Consider the following 20,407-nt stretch of genomic DNA (forward strand, 5'->3'; position numbering starts at 1 on the left):
TAGACCAAACAACCCTCTAAACCAGAGATTACAAAATTCATCAATCTCTGAAATGTCGCAGCAGTGTTTCGTAACTCAAAGCTCATGACAGAATAAGAATATAGCCCTGAAGAAGTTAAAAAAAAACAGTAATTTTCTGTGCCCAAGTTGTCAAAGGCACCTGCCATTATCCTTTGAGTAAATCAAATTTACTAACATATCTTGCTGAGCCCACTTGATCAATGCAATCTTGGGACAGGAAACTCTTGGGATAGGAAAAGTGTCAGGTTTAGTGATTTCTTAATTTTACGATAAATACGATAATCTTCAGCATGTACTGAATCTCTAACTCTAATTTAAAACATTTTTTAAAAGAGACGCAATAAAAATGCTGGCATATAGGTGAAGCATCACCCACATCCACGTCATGCTTTATTAAATGTGTTTGTGATGAAACATCCCCAAATAATGATGGAAACTCACTTATCAACTGTGACAGCTCCGCTTGCTGCAAAACAGACAAGTGAGACAACAAGTCCTCCAAATCTATCTCAGAATTTGTTAATCAGGGTTGCACTATAGCATTTCCTAAAAACTTACCACCCACCCTGTCTCCCTCGGAGAATTGTCCCAGCACCTCATTCACGGGACTGACCACCCCTGATGATATAATATCAGCTGCTTGACAATCGCGGGAGAAAAAAGGTTTTAGCAAGTTTACATGAAAGACTTGGGTTTTTCCTTTCTATCTGGAGTTTATTTTCATAATTAATATCAGACAATGCACGTACCACAGTACATGCTCCCACAAATTTTGCGCAGAACAGAGAGCTCACTAAGGACAGCAATGCCAAACCTGATCCCCGGGATTGAAAACATGCTGTCTAGACCGACGATCAGAAAGCTTTTTCATTTTAATTTGCGCCTTTTCCAAATTTTTCCGTGCTGCCTGACCAGCTAAAAACAAGCGTCTTTTCAACCCGTTCACATATTCAAGTAAACTTTTTGGTGGCTGTTTACCTTTTAACTGATCGCAGATAACGTCATTTGGACTAAAACCCAAACTAGACTGTGTGACCTCCCTTGCGGCTAACAAAAGCCACGGAAGCCCTTCTTCCTAGTCGCAATTTAATTCTCCACAATACACACACAAGAGACACTTCAGTGTTTGGTGAAATCCCTCTAACACACCTTGACTCTGAGGATGTTGTGTGCTGGAACGGTGATGTTGAACTCTTAATTGCTTTAAAATCTCCACAAACATTTTTGAAGTTTGTTCCCTGGTCACTTTGAATGAGCTTAGGTAAACCGAAGATTGAGACGAATTAACACAGGGCTTTTACTACGGACCGGGTAGTGATATTCCGCAGAGCGTAAGCCACTGAGTAGCTACTACTTTGACATTACAGTCAAGGGGAATTTACTTCCCGATTTTGAGGGAGGTATTGGACCAACACAGTCCATTACCAAATATTCAAATGGCTGCTTTACTGGAGGAATTGGATACAGTGGGGCCGGTTTCAGTGGCTCATTAGGTTTTCTGGTCACTGGGCACATATGACATGTTTTAATAAACCGCGAGATATCTTTTTTCAACAGCGGTCAATAAATATCTTCCCTGTGGGCAACAATACATTCTGCATGGGAAATCTTTGACAAGAAAGACAATCCAGGAGGGACCGACTCGACCGGTACACAGGTATTATTAGGGTTAACAAACTCTTTCAACATTTTGGACTTAGATCGCGTCACAAGACGCATCTTCATGCAACTCATGTGCAAGAGATCGCAGTTATGGTGTTTTATACACAAGCATGAGGAGAGGAGGAAGACAAATTATTACAAGTTTACTTTAGTGTAAGAACAGTATGTGTTAGTTTTCATAATATGCATGAATTTGACTTGTTCATCATGAAGAAACAGAAGTTTCATGAGTGCACTTTGTCATCTGTGTAATGTTAGAAGTCCTTGGATTAGACAGCTACATTAGCTGTTAGCATTAAGACTGGTTTATACTTCTGTGCTGAGTGATCGGCGTGACCCACAGCGACTGCCTTGTGTGTAGCCATGCATTTATACTTCTGCTGTTTGTGTTGCTCTGCAGTAACACTTCAGAAACACCAGCTGGCAGTCAGTGTTTATGTTCTTCTGTGTTGAATTTCTGCGCTGGTGTTTTGTTTTTTCTGAACCCTCCCTACTGAAAAATCCAGCTTAAACCAGCCTAGGTTGGTTGGCTGGTTATAGCTGGTCAACCAGCCTGGTTTTAGAGGGGTTTTTGACATATCCAGGCTGGTTTCCAGCCGTTTCCAGCCTGGACTTAGCTGGTCAGGCTGGAAAATGACCAGCTAAAACCAACTTGACTTCTGTTAGGGAAGCAGACGGACAAACAAGGTGAGAAAATAAATGATGTTTATTTTAACAGCGGAGCACAAGAGGATTACTATGGGGAAGTGAATGATGTTCGGTTGAGCTGATACTCATTCTTTGGGACAGGATGGATGATAGACACTGAGGAAGACCGAATGCACACACCAGAGGGCTTGCGGGGAAGACAGACTGACGACACACAACTCTGACAGGACACCGGGAACGCTGGACAGACGGGAAGGAAATCAGGAGATCAGGTAAGTACAAGAGACGAGTTAAGTAGATAGAGAATACCAGGAGGTACTATCTATGAGTCCGCTTCATTGGAACGAGCCCGGACACTGAGTGATGTGAGGTGTCTGCTTTTGTAGTGAGTTGGAGTGATTGGGTGCAGCTGTGCATGATTAGAACTCAGGTGATGGTGCTCGTTGCGTGATACTGGTGGAAGAGCCTGGCCAATCCGTGACATTACCCCCCTCCACAGGGCCCGCTCCTGAGGGCCTAAACCTCCGGTGCCGTGGTGGACTACCTCGTCGAGGAGCCGGGAACTTGGGGTGATTGGAGTGGAACTCCTCCATAAGTGCGGGATCTAATATATCGGATCTGGGGACCCAAGACCTCTGCTCTAGTCCATATCCCTCCCAGTCGACTAGGTATTCTAGATGACCACCACGACGCCGGGACCATAGAATGTCCTTGACTTTGTAGATGGACCCTTCTTCCAACATCAGTGAGGGAGGGGGTTCCTCTTCGTGGCCAGGCTCTGTGGAGGGAATCAGAGGGTCGTGAAAAGGTTTGAGGAGTGATACGTGGAATGTTGGGTGGATTCTGTATTGTGGTGGTAACTGTAATTTGTACGTGACTGGGTTGACCTGTTCCAGGATGGTGAAGGGACCAAAAAATCTGGGACTAAGTTTTCGGGAGGGCAGTCGCAAGCGGATGTCTCTGGTGGAGAGCCAGACTTTCTGCCCCGGAGTATAGATGGGACCTGGAATCCTTCTTTTGTCGGACACCTCCTTTGTTCTGCGAACTGCCCTCTGAAGATGGTGATGAGCATCGTCCCAGACCCTCTCGCTCTCCCGGAACCAGTAATCCACTGCGGGGACATCAGAAGGTTCGCCATCCCAGGGAAAGATGGAGGTTGGAATCCCAGAATGCACTGGAATGGCGTAAGTCCGGTGATAGGTTGCCGCAGGGAATTCTGGGCGTATTCCGCCCAGCCCAGAAACTGGCTCCAGGAGTTTTGATGACCGTGACAGAAGGTCCTGAGGAACCGCCCCACTTCTTGGATCTTCCTCTCTGTCTAGCCGTTGATCTGTGGATGATAGCCAGACGAGAGGCTGACGGTCACACCTAGGAGTCTAAAGAAGGCTTTCCATAGTCTGGAGATGAATTGGGGTCCCCGGTCCGAGACTATATCTTCAGGTAACCCAAAATATCGAAAGACATGGTTGAATAGATTTTCAGCTGTCTCTAGGGCTGTGGGCAGACCCTTCAAGGGAATCAAACGACAGAATTTTGAGAATCGATCTACAATGACAAAAATGCAGGTATTACCACCAGATGATGGGAGATCCGTCATAAAGTCAACTCCTAGGTGTGACCAGGGGCGGTTCGGGATGGGCAAGGGATGGAGTTTGCCTGCAGGCAGATGGAGAGGACTCTTCAACATAGCGCATTCTCTACAGCCTTGGATATATCTCCTCACATCCCTTGCCATATTCGGCCACCAAAAGCGTTGGGATAGCAGCGAGAGGGTGTTGTTGGCCCCGGGATGCCCTGTGCCCAGAGAGGTATGGCTGGAAATGAATGAGATCTACCCGTTGGTTTTCAGGGATAAACCGTCGATTAGGGGGACAGCCCGGCGGAGTTCTGGATTCTGGAGTGGCGACGACTGTAGGAGCGGACCATGTGATGGGACAGACAGTAATCTGGTCTGGAAGGATCTTGGCCGGGGTCTCGATGATTTCTTGCTGATCATGTATTCTAGAAAGTGCGTCTGCTCGGATGTTTTCTGATCCTGGTCGGTATGATATAGAAAACTGAAATCTGGAGAAGAACAAGGACCATCGGGCCTGACGAGGACAGAGTCTTTTAGCATCTTTGAGGTATTGTAAGTTTTTGTGATCTGTGATCACCTGGAACGGATGTTTGGCCCCCTCCAACCAGTGTCGCCACTCCTCTAGGACGAGCTTGATAGCAAGAAGTTCTCGGTTCCCGATGACATAGGTCTTTTCCGCCGGGCTGAGCTTCGGGGAGAAATAGGCACATGGATGGAGTAGTGCGGGAGTACCGTGGGACTGAGACAGGATAGCTCCCACTCCAGTGGTCGATGCATCTACTTCGACCACGAAAGGCAAGTCGGGATTGGGGTGAGTCAGGAGTGGAGCTTGAGTGAAGGATTCTTTGAGGCTTTGGAAGGCTGCGGCGGCTTCGGGAGGCAAGGATAGGGTTTTGGGTTTTTTCTTGAGCAGATTGGTAAGTGGAGCGGTGATGAGACTGTAATTGTGGATGAAATGTCGATAGAAATTGGCAAATCCTAGGAATCGTTGGAGTTCTTTTATTGTTTTGGGTTCTGGCCAGGAGATGACGGAAGTGACCTTCCCCTCATCCATGCAAACCCCTCTTTGATCGATGATGAACCCTAGGAACTGAACAGATGGTAAATGGAATGAGCATTTTTAGCCTTTACGTACAACTGATGTTTTCTGAGGGTTTGCAGGACCTCCGCAACGTGGTGGCGATGTTCGGCCTCACTCCGGGAGTAAATCAGGATATCATCTATGTAGACAATGACGAAGAGATGGAGGAACTCCCGGAGGACTTCGTGGATGAAGTTTTGGAATACGGAGGGGGCGTTGACCAGACCATAGGGCATGACCAGGTACTCGTAGTGCCCAGTAGGGGTCACAAACGCCGTCTTCCATTCGTCCCCCTCACGTATTCTTACCAGGTTGTAGGCGCTGCGGAGGTCCAACTTGGTGAAGATTTTGGCTGATCGGAGTTGTTCCAGGGCCGCAGGGACGAGAGGCAGGGGATATCGGAATTTGACGGTTCCTTGATTCAGTACTCTGTAATCGATACATGGCCGCAACCCTTCATCCTTCTTAGCCACGAAGAAGAAGCTTGAGGCAGCGGGTGATGTGGGTGGATGGATATACCCCTGACTCAGAGCCTCCTGAATGTACTCCTCCATGGCCTTAGTTTCCGGAAGGGACAACGGGTAGATCCTACCACTGGGCATTGGAGCATCTGGAAGCAGGTCTATGGCGCAGTCCCATGGCCGATGTGGAGGTAGCTGGGAAGCTCTCTTGAGGCAAAATACGTCCTCGTATGAGGAGTAGATCTTCGGAATCTGGATGGATCGTTTCTCGACGGGGCTCGACTGACATGACGTAGACTGTTAGGGGTCTCTGAATCTGCAAGGGTAGGTCGGGAAAACAGCTGGATCTGCATTCTTCACCCCATCTCTTGATTTCTCCTGTGCCCCAAGAGAGGATGGGATCGTGCTTCACCAACCATGGGCGCCCTAGGATGATGTCCATCGATGCACCCTCCAGAACCAGAAATTGGATCTCCTCTTTGTGACGCAATCCCACTTGAAGATTGACGGGTTCACATTTACGATGGATGCGTGCCTGGGAATGGATATCGTTGGTTATAGGTTGAATCTGGTAGACGTACGTCAAGGCTTCGGTGTGGAGCTGGAGGTGGCGACAGAGGGCGTGTGAGATGAAATTTCCAGCTGACCCGGAGTCGATAAGGGCCGTGACTGAAAAAGAGTCAGAATGGGCAGTTAACTGAACATTGGTGGTGAGAGGGTGCATTTTTTCAATGGTAGAACTAAACGCACTCACCAAGGAGTGTACTGGACGAATGGGACAGTCCAGCCTGACATGTCCTTCGGCACCACAGTACATACACAGACCCCGGGCCAGCCTCCTTTGTCGCTCAGTGATCGTGAGTCTACCAGATTCGACGATCATTGGTTCTGGTTCTGGAGGGACGACTGGCTCTGGCGGACGGAAGAGTGCTTGAAGTACTGGTGTAAGGTCATGCTGGTAGACCTTCAAACGATCAGAGCATCGAAGAGAGTGTTGGATGAATTTTTCCAACCCCATGGTATCGTCGAGGGCTGCCAGCTGTAGTCGAAGATTGGGCTCCAGTCCGAGCCGGTATGTCGTGAGGAGAGATAGCTCATTCCATCCGCTAGCAGCAGCCAGAATTCGAAATCGGAGCGCATAATCCTGTGTGGACATGGCTCCCTGTTTGAGGTGGTACAATTGTTCTCTGGCTGCTACTTCTCCATCCGCACGACCAAAGACCTCCTTGAAATACTTAGTAAATGTATGAATGGAATTTGTTACCGGCCCAGCTTGCTGCCAGATGGTCTCAGCCCACCGGAGAGCCGACCCAGAGAGAAGAGAGATGATGAACGCAATCTTCGACCGATCTGTGGGGTATAAATCAGGTTGCATTGTGAATACAAGGGAACATTGTAGAAGAAATCCATTGCACTCCTCCGCCCCGCCAGAGTAGGGCGCTGGTCGAGCCATGGGACTGGATGAGTGGGTGGACAGTGAAGTGCTCGGTGCTGGTGGTGCTTCGGGAAGTGGAGCAGATGGTAGTAGGACTCTTTTCAGCGAGTCCACCAACTCCTGAATGGGATCGGGTGTGCTCATTGCTGTTAGTTGTGTAGAGGTGCGGGCTTCTGTTAGGGAAGCAGACGGACAAACAAGGTGAGAAAATGAATGATGTTTATTTTAACAGCGGAGCTCAAAAGGATTACTATGGGGAAGTGAGTGATGTTCGGTTGAGCTGATACTCCTTCTTTGGGACAGGATGGATGACAAACACTGAGGAAGACCGAATGCACACACCAGAGGGCTTGCGGGGAAGACAGCCTGACGACACACACAACTCTGACAGGACACGAGGAACGCTGGACAGACTGGAAGGAAACAAAGATCAGGTAAGTACAAGAGACGAGTTAAGTAGATAGAGAATACCAGGAGGTACTATCTAGGAGTCCGCTTCGTTGGAACGAGCCCGGACACTGAGTGATGTGAGTGTGTGTGTTTTTGTAGTAAGTTGAAGTGATTAGGTGCAGCTGTGCGTGATTAGAACTCAGGTGATGGTGCTCGTTGCGTGATACTGGTGGAAGAGCCTGGCCAATCCGTGACAACTTCCTGATGAATTCTAGGATTCTGGAGCATTTTGTTGATTCTTCTGTAGATTTTAATGAATCAATGATCCAATCATCATTCATTCCCTCAAACACTTGTCTGATAATACTGCAAACTTCCAGAGTTCTTTGAGCCAAATTTACCGCTTTCCATTTGAGAACCCTTTACAGGTTATAAACCATGTGGTTTTTCACTTTTTTCTCTTTTTTTTAGAAATCTACAAACATGCCAACATGTTTTTTTCTTTCAATATGGAGGGCTGTGTGTACATTAATGAAGAAAAAAATTACTTAAACGATTTTAGCAAACAGCTGCAATATAACAAAGAGTGAAAAATGTAAGGTGGTCTGAATACTTTCCATTGTTTGTAGTTATAAATATTTTTTATTTGTCAACAATATTGATTCCAGTGTTTTAGCTGACTGTTGTTAGTTTTTTATTTGAGTTTCCATGCCATATTTTCACAACCAATATACAGGGGAAAACCTGAGAAGGAATTGATAAAAAATAACAAACCTTGTCACATTTATTTTACGAATATTTTCATAAACAGCCTTGACCGTGTATACACAATAATGTGCTGAATTTTCTTTTAGGATTCCAAAGACAAATGTTTGCCATGTCCATTGAATTGTATGATGAACTTTGGAGATTATCTTGCCTTTTAGGCCCTGGCAAGTCAACATGTTCTATAATGCAACTAGATCCTTCGAGGCGTCCATCAAAGATGATGAAAAGAAATGGCTCTGTTTAAGTTTACTATAGGACAAATGGTTAAGTATCTTTGTATCCCATTCGTCCATCCATATTATTCTCTCTCTGTCAGTATAGAGATAGCTATTGCATTTAATTTATATTACATTTTTTTATTTTCCATTTTCATTGTGGTGTCACATATAAGCTCAGCAGCTGTCCAGAGTTTCAACAAAGTCATGTATTTATCCTGCATTGTTTGACTGTATTGTTCCAAAATGATTATTACAATCCAATGTCATGTTTCTGAATGTTAAATAATGATATCTAGAAATAGAGCATTCAAATGTTCCGCTTGTACCACAAGCTATTCAAGGTAAAGTGGGCAGCATTTTCATTCAGAACATGTTATTCTGTAATGTTTTGTTTGGTTTAATGTTGCCCATCTTTCATAATAAATGTCCTGTTCGTGCAGTTACAGACTAAGGCCCAATCCCAATTCTATTTTTGTACCCCTACCCCTTGGCCCTTACAAACGAGGGTTAAGGGGAAGGCCTTCAAAATTTATCCTCTAAGAATTGGGACAGCACTACAGCACCAGCACATGTCATCATGTGTCATCACGATCTCTTGCTTCATATGTGATCAGACGATCGTGACTGCTGTAGTTATTCCAGTTGGGTTATTTTTTGGTATTTATCTTCAGGAAATCACTGAAGGCATAAATCATGTTATCATAATGATCTAATGTGGCATTAAGATCGTGACTATACTGTGCATTTACACAGTGGCCATATTCATCTGTAAACACACGAAAACAACATTAACATTATAGCAGACACTGTAAAAACTCATTCCCAGCCACTAGACATTACTGACAGGGTCATCGAGTGTCAGAATGTTGTGGGACTGCTGTACAGAAGTTATGATTATGGATTATAGATCGCCAAATTTTTTTTTAAAAAGCATGATGGTAAAACTTGAACGCAGTTATGAATATATTAAAACATGTGCTTAAAAATGTGGTTTCAAATGTGGTCCTGACAAAATCTTTGTTCCAAGGGGTATTCACCTCTTCCCCTTAGCCCTATGCCTTCAGGCTAAAGAGAATTGGGACACCCCTACCCCTTTTCTTTACAATATATACTTTTTACATTTAGTTTTTTTTTTACATTTACTTGTAGGCTTATACACAATCATATTGTCTTCCCTCAGATGCTGTCAGGAGATGGAGCAATCATGGAACACCTCAAACATGCTCCTAGAAGAGCTGGACTGGAGGGTTAAAACAGACTTGTCAATTAATTTAATGTTTACATAAATCTTTTTTCCCTCTTGTGTTCTGTTAATGTGCTTAATGTTTAACAAAAATAAATAGTTGTTTAGCTAAAAATGTTCGATTAAATAAAAAGCAGCTGCTTTATTTAAAGTGTTGTTCTTTGTGTGTTAACACGTTACACGTGTCTACGTTATAAAGACATTCAGGTCTGACTGGACAGAAATCAGACATTATAATAACCTGGTTGCCTTTCACAGTTTTAAATAATAAGTGTGATTATTTATAAGTATAATATAAACATCATTTCAATTTGGATTTTGGATATATTTTTTAACCATGATGGAATGTGTAGCAGGGACGCCTTTTCAGTGGTCATCAGATGTTCAAATGTTTGCTATGAATCTCTTACCTTCAAGTGTATCAGCAGCTTGATCTTGCTTCATCTTTCTCAGGAAGAAGAGTGTGAGATCAAGAGCTGCTTCTGTGATTCTGCTTCTGTTCTCATTATAGTCCTTTACAAACTCTTGACTGTTTTCTTCCTGTAAGATTTTCTTAAAGTTTCCCAGTTCATTCTTCAGAAATCTGATCATTTTGCTCTCAAGATTCTTTGATTGAAGAAAAGAGAAAATCAATATTTAATGAAATAATTCATTCACACATAGCTGTACGTCCACAAACACAATAATTAAAAAATACATTATAATACATTATCATATGTTTATCATATGCCATAGTTTAAAGAAAGCTTTAAGACAAATAATAAGAGTTCTCTTTATAACACAATGGAGTTTACAGCCGAATACACTAGTCAAGCTGCACCAGCCTTTCTCTTCATCTGCTCACCAATGATTTCAGACTAGTGCTCTATCTGTTGAGCAACAGTGTGTTCATTAAAAGAAAAATCGGATTAATTCACATTTAACTCAAACGTTTCATCTCAGTTGGCTGTTTTTTAATTTAACAATAAAACAAATGAAAGGTTACGTTAAACTTAGAATGATAATGTGTTTTAAAGGCATTACCTCTACCCTCCCTAACATTCTGCCTCTCTTAGACGGGATAACGTGTCAAAACAAAGGTTACCATACAACAACTTTGGCCCGTGGGCACTAGTTTGGGCATCTCTGCTCTCAACTGTTCTTATTAGCTAACCAAGCGCAGGATGCTATGTTTAAGCTTGGTATGTTGCATGTTGTTTTGTCAATAGATGCAGTTGTCATATTCTGATTTTTGTAACGTAGATTTTATAAAACAGGCCGATATCAGACTAGATCCAGCTATTCTGAGTAAAACTGGTTGAAATATCAAACATTTAGTCAAAAATTACCCCAAACGGTCTCCTTTGTGCCTGTAAATGATTGAGAGACCTCAGAATGACCTAGAAATATTATTTTAATGTCTGAAAAACCAAAGCAGCACAGAATATTAAGATCATTCATTTTGTAGACACTTTTAGTTAGGTCAGGGGCCAACCAAAGCAGGTTACAAGATCCAGTTCTCAAGTGTTGTGAAGGAATATTCTGTGTGTTTCAGGGAGTTATTTCAGTGACTTTAATTATTCTAAATGAGTTTTTCCCACCTGGAAGATCCACTGGAGATTGTCTGTGAAGCTCTTGTGTCTCCTGTGAGTCTCGTCTCCTGAAGCTGCTAACTCATATTCAACACTGTTAACAGATAAAACTACTGTAATAATACATTTAGAGGGAAACAGATACAGATATATGTAGGAAACACTAAAAATAATGAATGTTGTGTATAGTGCTCATAATAAAGAGACAGTCAGGACAGTGGACACATTTGTTAATTGTGCAATCGGGCCAAATTATTAAACATTTTCCAAACAAAGTTTGTTTTACAAATGACAGAAACTCATACAGGTTTTAAATGGCAAAGTTGAGTTAATGTTGGCATAGAAATGCAAGATTATTATTTACTGAAAGATATTCTGAAAAAGAAACTCAAACTGCCATTGGGTGTCTGTAAATGTCTTAATGAGTGAAGTTTGATTTACTCAAACAAACGATTCATTCAGGAATGACTCTCATTACAGAATACAGTACAGTCCATGTGTGAGTATTAATGTTAAACACAAAATACCTTTGAGCAGATGATGGTGTTTTCTCTCTGAGGTCTGGAGGTTTACTCATTGACCTGTCACTCTTCAGAGACACAGAGCTGGACACACATGATCCTGATCTCACACTAAACACACCAGAGGAAAATGAGCGTCACAACCTCAAGGTGTTGTTCAAGATCTAAGATAAATCTTTAATGTGTAAAACTTCAGATAAAAAAAGCCATGAGATCATTTATTATGCCAGTCCCCACCCATTATTCCCACTCGTGTGTCTCCTGCGTTAAAGTTTTTCAAGTCAATATTCAAGTGAAATACATTTACGTGGAGTACTTTCAGCTCTGCACATTTTCTTGTCCAATTTTTTATTTATTTGACTTTTACATGGAAAGTGTTGTACGCATGTTTCCACCAGTTTTGTCCATATTTTATAAATGAGACCCCTGGTCAAAAATTGAGATTTTGACTTATTTAATAGATGCTGCAGATCTTCTGTCTCTTTATTTAAAGCTCATCATGACAAGAAGGACATTTTACTACCAAAGTTTTCTTTTCACATGCATTATTTTAAGGTACAAACCTTAAGGGAATGTTTTATGGTCAGATATGTGTCCATATCAGGAGTATAAATGAATACATTCAGATTATACACTGTTCTAGTGTTTTCTAGAAAATTTAGTGGAAAAAATCTTTATATTGTTGTGTAACTAAAATAAAAATGTCCTGATCAATTACTGTAATACAGACCATGTGTGAGCAATAATGTAAAGCACAAAATACCTTTGAGCAGATGATGGTGTTTTCTCTCTGAGGTTTGGTGGTTTACCCATTGACACGTCACTCTTCAGAGACACAGAGCTGGACACACATGATCCTGATCTCACACTAAACACACAAACACACCAGAGGAAAAGGAGCGTCACAACCTCAAGGTGTTGTTCAAGGTGTAAAATAAATCTTAAACTATTGTTTAAGTATATAAAAATACTCCTGATAAACACTGCTAAGAAGTATTTGTGTCTCCAATAATGTAAAACACAAAATACCTTTTGGCTGATGATGGTGTTTCCTCACTGAGATCTGGTAGATGATGTTTTGAGCGAATGTTTTGATGAAGTTTTGAGCAGTCATTCAATAGAAACACAGAGCTGGACACACGTGATCTTGATCTCACCCTGAAGACACAAACACACCAGAGGAATAAACTGCAGGACAAACTTCAGTCTCCTTTACACTCTAGGCACACTCTACTAGAAGTGTCGCCTCCTCCTGGGCGTTAGCACACAGTGCCTCTCTCACAGATAACTGCAGAGTTACAGGCTGGGTGACACCTAATACATTCGCGAGATCTTATAATCTTCGAGTAGACCCAGTTTCCTCCCAATCACTAGGTAACCTCAGACAATTGGGAGGAAATTAATCTCAGTGTCAAAAACGCTTGCTGCGTCATGCTCCCTAACTTGGAGATAAGTGTGCCTTTTCTATTCTGCTAGTAAGTTCCCTGCTGGCGAATGCTAGAGAATCCCTCCGAGTCCCCTAGCATCTGACTCAGTGGAGGAGCTGGGTGCCTGGCTCAGTTTGATGTCTGGTATGGCCATTTGGTCTACCTACATACTGAGTTTCAGTGTCAACTATGCGCTGTTCCCCATGGTGACCCCATATGCTTATTTCAGCCACGGTTTGTTCCCCCTTTTCAGGCGGACACATGTCTTCCCGACCCGCTAACCGGCTTATCATATGTAGCACTCTCTTGGGTAGCAGGTGGTCTCCACAGCATTCTCCCACTTTGGACTGGCACGCTTTCCCAACGTACTGTCGTATTCTAAAATCCCTAGTCTTTATTAGCTAGGTAAAAGCCATTACAACCCCGGATTAGGTTAATTCTAATATTCCCATGTAATGGTAATTTAAGGGCCTAGGGGACGTTGGAAGAGTGCGCTCTTGGTGATGCTGGTGCGCTCAGGCTTTGCTTGGCAAACCACACGTCAGCCATGATGGGCTTAGTGACGTTTTCCATACAGTCTCCCATAGTCTGTTACCAGATGCACATTGGAATTTCCATGAAGGGGAACATCCTGGTTATGAATGTAACCCATGTTTCCTGAATAGGGAACAGAGACATGTGTCTTCACTGCCACAGTGTCTCCAGCTGTTAGCTGAGTTTTCAGTCTTCAGCTGGCAAAAATCTGATGCTCAATCTGCGAACGCCAACTCATATACTTCACTAATGACTAATCAGAGTGATTGGTCATCTAGCAATCTCCTGTACTCTGTTATTAGACGCACGTTGGAGTTTCTTACTCGGGAAACGTGGGTTACGTTCGTAAACAGGACGTTCTTTGCAAAGAATAAAATCGTTTTAGAGGTAAACCTTGTAAGATAACTTTGTCTCTTGACCGTAAGACTCTCTTTATTTGAAATTGCCATGACAATGCGCTGCTTTCTCATTCTGCACAATTTTAGTTTCACTTAAAAACACACTGACTCTTAAACCTTGTTGTGAAACCTGATGGGTAAAAAACTCAGCACAGAAATCTGATGAGAATATATAAAACACAAAATATTACTTTGTGTCTTTAGAAATTATTATAATCTCTGAGTCTGAGAGACAAAAACAGAGTCAATACCTGTGTATCTCTGAGAGAGAGTCCTTTACTCGCTCCTCTGTCATACTGCAGCTAAAACACCAATGCAGACATTAACAGAGCTTTCAGGAAACAATCAGCCGCTGACCATCACCTGGAGATGACAATATACTGAGATTAAGAACATCACACTTTATAACAATCAATGCTGACTTCACAAACAAGACCTTACTGAAACAGAGCACATGATGAGGGAGAGAGCAGTTTGGTAACACGTAAATACACACATAGATGTAAATACACACTTCTTCAAATGAATGCAGTTCTCTGATCTGACACCTCATATATTTCACATTTAATATATAATATATGATTTGTTAAGTGACTTTATATATATATATTAACTAAGATATTCATTTATTTAGCAAACTATTTAGTTAGTACTCAAAACGTCTGCTGACAGTTAAGGGTTAAATATAGTTTGTTTAGTGAACGTCAGCATTTTAATAAAATAAATAAATAAACACAACTAAGCTCTAACAACACTCTGAACCACCTCTTTATGGATCGTCAGCTTGTTGTTTTTCAGCAGCTTTTTTTCCTGTTCAACTGGATGGTCTGGTTTAACTTTACTTTCAGTTTTGTGACTCTGAATGTATATCCTGAAATATTATTGGCTCCACAGAGTGACACTGACATGAATATTCATGACTGTGGGCGTGTCCTGAAGACAACACACAAACCACTGGAGCTGAAGATATCTGTGCAGCTTCTCTGAGCACGAGTGTGTTGAAGGAAGATTTAGAGAAGGTATTTGAGATGAAATCTGAGAGGTCTCTGAAGAATATTTACAGCAATGTTGAACCTATAAAATAAGATTAGAGATTTATATATAAATGAGTACACCTCATACAGATCTCTCTGTTATATTATTATTTTCTATATGATGCTGTTCAATAATATTCAATAAGTGTGTTTATACAATAGATTAGTCAGTAACAAAGGCAAAACTGGAACTAATGAACAAAATAACTTCAGATCACAGTGAAGAAAAACAGCAAACACAAATGAATAATGTTTAAACAGAGGAAAAATCAAGAAAACCATAAAACAGTATTGCATTTAGTTAAAATGGTGTAGTTTGTCATCGATTCATTGTTTGCAACACATAATTTGAATTTACATGTTTTATCTTTCTATTTCTGAAGGTGTTTTCAAACTTATTTTAATCAATATATCTGTTTGTCTATATTCGCTATTAGAAATATATATATATAATATATAATATATATAATATAGAAATATATATATATATATATATATATATATATATATATATAGATAGATAGATAGATAGATAGATAGATAGATAGATAGATAGATTTTTTTAAGGCAGTGTATTTATTAATGCTGTGCATTGTATATATACAGTAGTCAACATTTGAAATGATTCAAAAAGCTTTTCTAAATTTTCTTTAATGAAATGTTTTGATTATACAATGATCACTCATTTACAATACAGATGTTTAATACTATTGGAATACTATACTACTAACTGGAAGACGGTGTTGACGTGTTTTGGTTGTGAGAAATGATTTATTATTATCAGTAAAAAATCTAACTTAGCAGCTTTTATTTTATTTATTTCTTTGTTCTTTTATTATATGTTTAAAGGGAAATAGCATAAGGGAATACATAGTTACACACAAACCCTTATAAAAGGGAATTTTCAAATTAAATACAGATAACTTAAATATCTTAAATGACTGAAATCAGGGAATCATTAAAACCTTTAGATCGGTGGAAAAGAGTTCACAGATTCAGGATCAGTTAGCATACATTGTGTTCTGTCAATGTGATGTTTTCCAAATAGTGTAAGAATTTTACTTCACAATCCATAAACAAGATTAATTTAATCAGTTATAATGATAAATGTACAGAACACTAAAATATAATTATTGCGACTTCCTGATTCCTCCTTAAGTCAAAAAAAAAACATAAATCATTACATGGGTAATACATATCTGTAATATTTTAAAATGGCTTTCCTTTACTTTATTAAGAGTATATATATATATATATATATATATATATATATATATATATATATATATATATATATATATATATATATATATATATATATAGTCCTTTACAATACAGTTGGTTTAACCCCTGATCTGACACCCCAGCTATTTCACATTTGATTTAAGATAAATGCATGTTATATAAAGTTTATCAAGATAAGTTCAGGTTTAGACAACTGTTGATTTAGTTAGTATTAAAATGTCTTATCTATTAAAGAGGCTATTTGGTTAGTTAATGAGTGACTCTGACGGTTAAAGGTTGAATGAATTTTCGTCAGCTTGTTTTTCAGCAGCTTTTCTTCCTGTTCAACTGGAAGGTCTGCTTTAACTTTACTTTTGTTTTCGTGACTCTGAATGTTTAGAGTTATATTTAATGCTGAATTATTGGAAACTATTGAGTCAGTCTGATATAGAAGAGAACAAACACTTTAAAGGGATTAAAAAATAAAGCTTTTAGACACAGTGTTTAAATGACCGTGTTTGACTCAGTGTTTACTCTGTGTTGGAGGATTTGATCTTCAGGATCAGACATTTAAATCACACTCACACATCTAAAACCCCTTCATAATCTCCACAAATAAGCGTAATGTAGAAGAATTAAACTCACATGCAGAAGTACAGACACTCTTGTGCAGCAGGAACACAATCTGAGCTCTTTGACCCTTTCACTTCACTAAAACACACATGTGATCTACAGGTATATACTGAAATATTACTGGCTCCACAGAGTGACACTGACATAAATATTTATGAGGTTCTCCTGACTGTGGGTGTGTCCTGAAGACAACACACAAACCACTGGAGCTGAAGATATCTGTGCAGCTTCTCTGAGCACGAGTGTGTTGAAGGAAGATTTAGAGAAGGTATTTGAAATGAAATCTGAGAGGTCTCTGAAGAATATTTACAGCAATGTTGAACCTATAAAATAAGATTAGAGATTTCTATATAAATGAGTACACCTCATACAGATCTCTCTGTTATATTATTATTTTCTATATGATGCTGTTAAATAATATTCAATAAGTGTGTTTATACAATAGATTAGTCAGGCAAAACTGGAACTAATGAACAAAATAACTTCAGATCACAGTGAAGAAAAGTGAAGTGTCTTGAAGAATATCTAGTAAAATATTATGTGCTGTCATCATGGTAAAGATAAAATAAATCAGTTATTAGAGATGAGTTATTAAAACTATTATGATTAGAAATATGCTGAAAAAAATATTTGCTCTATTAAACAGAAATTGGGGGAAAAATATACAAGCGGTCTAATAATTCAGGGGGGCTAATAATTCTGACTTCAACTGTATATATATATATATAGAGATATTTTTAAGGCAGTGTATTTATTAATGCTGTGCATTGTATATATACAGCAGTCAACATTTGAAATGGTTCAAAAAGCTTTTCTAAATTGTCCTAAGACAAGAATAGGACAGTTTTAATGAAATGTTTTGATTATACAATGATCACTCATTTACAATACAGATGTTTAATACTATTGGAATACTATACTACTAACTGGAAGACGGAGTTGACGTGTCTTGGTTGTGAGAAATGATTTATTATTATCAGTAAAAAATCTAACTTAGCAGCTTTTATTCATTTATTTATTTGTTCTTTTATTATATGTTTAAAGGGAAATAGCATAAGGGAATACGTAGTTTCACACAAACCATTATAAAAGGGAATTTTCAAATTAAATACAGAGAACTTAAATATCTTAAATGACTGAAATCAGGGAATCATTAAAACCTTTAGATCGGTGGAAAAGAGTTCACAGATTCAGGATCAGTTAGCATACATTGTGTTCTGTGAATGTGATGTTTTCCAAATAGTGTAAGAATTTTACTTCACAATCCATAAACAAGATTATTTTAATCAGTTATAATGATAAATGTACAGAACACTAAAATATAATTATTGCGACTTCCTGATTCCTCCTTAAGTCAAAAATAAAACATAAATCATTACATAGGTAATACATATCTGTAATATTTTAAAATGGCTTTCCTTTACTTTATTAAGAGTATATATATATAGTCCTTTACATGAATGCAGTTGGTTTAACCCCTGATCTGACACCTCAGCTATTTCACATTTAATTTAAGATAAATGCATGTTATATAGAGTTTATCAAGATAAGTTCAGGTTTAGACAACTGTTGATTTAGTTAGTATTAAAATGTCTTATCTATTAAAGAGGCTATTTGGTAAGTTAATGAGTTACTCTGATGGTTAAAGGTTAAATGCAGTTTTGTTTAAGGATCGTCAGCTTGTTGTTTTTCTGCAGCTTTTCTTCCTGTTCAACTGGAAGGTCTGCTTTAACTTTACTTTTGATTTCGTGGCTCTGAATGATTAGAGTTATATTTAATGCTGAATTATTGGAAACTATTGAGTCAGTCTGATATAGAAGAGAACAAACACTTTAAAGGGATTAAAAAATAAAGCTTTTAGACACAGTGTTTAAATGAGCGTGTTTGACTCAGTGTTTAATCTGTGTTGGAGGATTTGATCTTCAGGATCAGACATTTAAATCACACTCACACATCTAAAATCCCTTCATTATCTCCACAAATAAGCGTAATGTAGAAGAATGAAACTCACATGCAGAAGTACAGACGCTCTTGTGCAGCAGGAACACAATCTGAGCTCTTTGACCCTTTCACTTCACTAAAACACACATGTGATCTACAGGTATATACTGAAATATTACTGGCTCCACACAGTGACACTGACATGAATATTCATGAGATTCTCCTGACTGTGGGCGTGTCCTGAAGACAACACACAAACCACTGGAGCTGAAGATATCTGTGCAGCTTCTCTGAGCACGAGCTCACTAACCTGCCTAGTTAACCTAATTAACCTAGTTAAGCCTTTAAATGTCACTTTAAGCTGTATAGAAGCGTCTTGAATAATATCTACTAAAATATTATGTGCTGTCATCATGGTAAAGATGAAATAAATCAGTTATTAGAGATGAGTTATTAAAACTATTATGATTAGAAATGTGCTGAAAAAATATTTGCTCTATTAAACAGAAATTGGGGGAAAAATAAACAAGCGGTCTAATAATTCAGGGGGGCTAATAATAAGGCAGTGTATTTGTTAATGCTGTGCATTGTATATATACAGTAGTCAACATTTGAAATGATTCAAAAAGCTTTTCTAAATTGTCCTAAGACAAAAATAGGACAGCTTTAATGAAATGTTTCGATTCTACAATGATCACACATTTACAATACAGATGTTTAATACTATTGTCATCATTTCTCAAAATTCAGGATAAAAAGTCAATAAAAATATCAATAATTTTTCTCAGAAACTGGAAGACGGGGTTGATGTGTCTTGGTTGTGAGAAAGGATTTATTATTATCAGTAAAAAATCTAACTTAGCAGCTTTTATTCATTTATTTATTTGTTCTTTTATTATATGTTTAAAGGGAAATAGCATAAGGGAATACGTAGTTTCACACAAACCATTATAAAAGGGAATTTTCAAATTAAACACAGAGAACTTAAATATCTTAAATGACTGAAATCAGGGAATCATTAAAACCTTTAGATCGGTGGAAAAGAGTTCACAGATTCAGGATCAGTTAGCATACATTGTGTTCTGTGAATGTGATGTTTTCCAAATAGTGTAAGAATTTTACTTCACAATCCATAAACAAGATTATTTTAATCAGTTATAATGATAAATGTACAGAACACTAAAATATAATTATGAGATAACGAGGAACTTCAATAGGTTTATTGTCATATAAATAAATGTCATATATTCATAAAGACACTGATGTGGTGAGCAGAGGTAAACTGCTATATACTTATCAATATATTCTCCATCATTTAAATAAATTTTTGTATTCATTTTAATGATTGTGAATGACTGAACCACAAAGAATAAATGGTCAAATTAAATCAGAGGGGATAATTGTGCTAAATATTCTATTAATAATGTATTTAAAATGAACATATTTTTATTTTTTAGCTTTTACAATAGCTGGACATGTTTTGTCCAATATCTCAAGAATCAGTGACAAATATAAATATATAGTGTAGTCATAATAGTAGTGATATGATAATAGTGTCTTCTAATACTTCTCCCAAAAGTTCTTTACTTTATTTGAGAAACCCCAAACGTCATCATGTATT

General features: G+C 39.0%; 1 protein-coding gene and 2 pseudogenes across 6 annotated transcripts; 1 reads left to right on the forward strand and 2 right to left on the reverse strand.

Moving 5' to 3' along the window:
- Nucleotides 1–20,407, forward strand: part of LOC130222044 (zinc finger protein 721-like) — a 495,527-nt pseudogene that overhangs the window by 135,827 nt on the left and 339,293 nt on the right.
- LOC130222067 (gastrula zinc finger protein XlCGF57.1-like) overlaps nucleotides 1–20,407 on the reverse strand; it is a 184,776-nt pseudogene that overhangs the window by 78,575 nt on the left and 85,794 nt on the right.
- LOC130222178 (uncharacterized) lies at nucleotides 7,032–19,045 on the reverse strand. 6 transcript variants are annotated; one of them, XM_056454806.1, is made up of 10 exons: nucleotides 18,857–18,880; nucleotides 16,858–17,168; nucleotides 14,861–15,028; nucleotides 14,206–14,317; nucleotides 12,625–12,753; nucleotides 12,359–12,463; nucleotides 11,602–11,706; nucleotides 11,084–11,168; nucleotides 9,914–10,109; nucleotides 7,037–7,297 (listed from the first exon to the last, which is right to left on the reverse strand). In XM_056454806.1, exons 4-10 carry the CDS (start codon nucleotides 14,247–14,249, stop codon nucleotides 7,110–7,112), a joined length of 852 nt encoding a protein of 283 aa, XP_056310781.1. In that variant the 5' UTR covers nucleotides 14,250–14,317; nucleotides 14,861–15,028; nucleotides 16,858–17,168; nucleotides 18,857–18,880; the 3' UTR covers nucleotides 7,037–7,109. The 6 variants fall into 6 exon arrangements, with proteins under 6 accessions (XP_056310785.1, XP_056310786.1, XP_056310781.1 ...); XM_056454805.1 differs by having other exon boundaries at nucleotides 14,720–15,028; XM_056454810.1 differs by lacking the exon at nucleotides 11,602–11,706 and having other exon boundaries at nucleotides 7,032–7,297; nucleotides 14,720–15,028.

This window comes from Danio aesculapii, chromosome 4 (assembly GCF_903798145.1).
Source record: "Danio aesculapii chromosome 4, fDanAes4.1, whole genome shotgun sequence".
Classification (NCBI taxonomy): domain Eukaryota; kingdom Metazoa; phylum Chordata; class Actinopteri; order Cypriniformes; family Danionidae; genus Danio; species Danio aesculapii.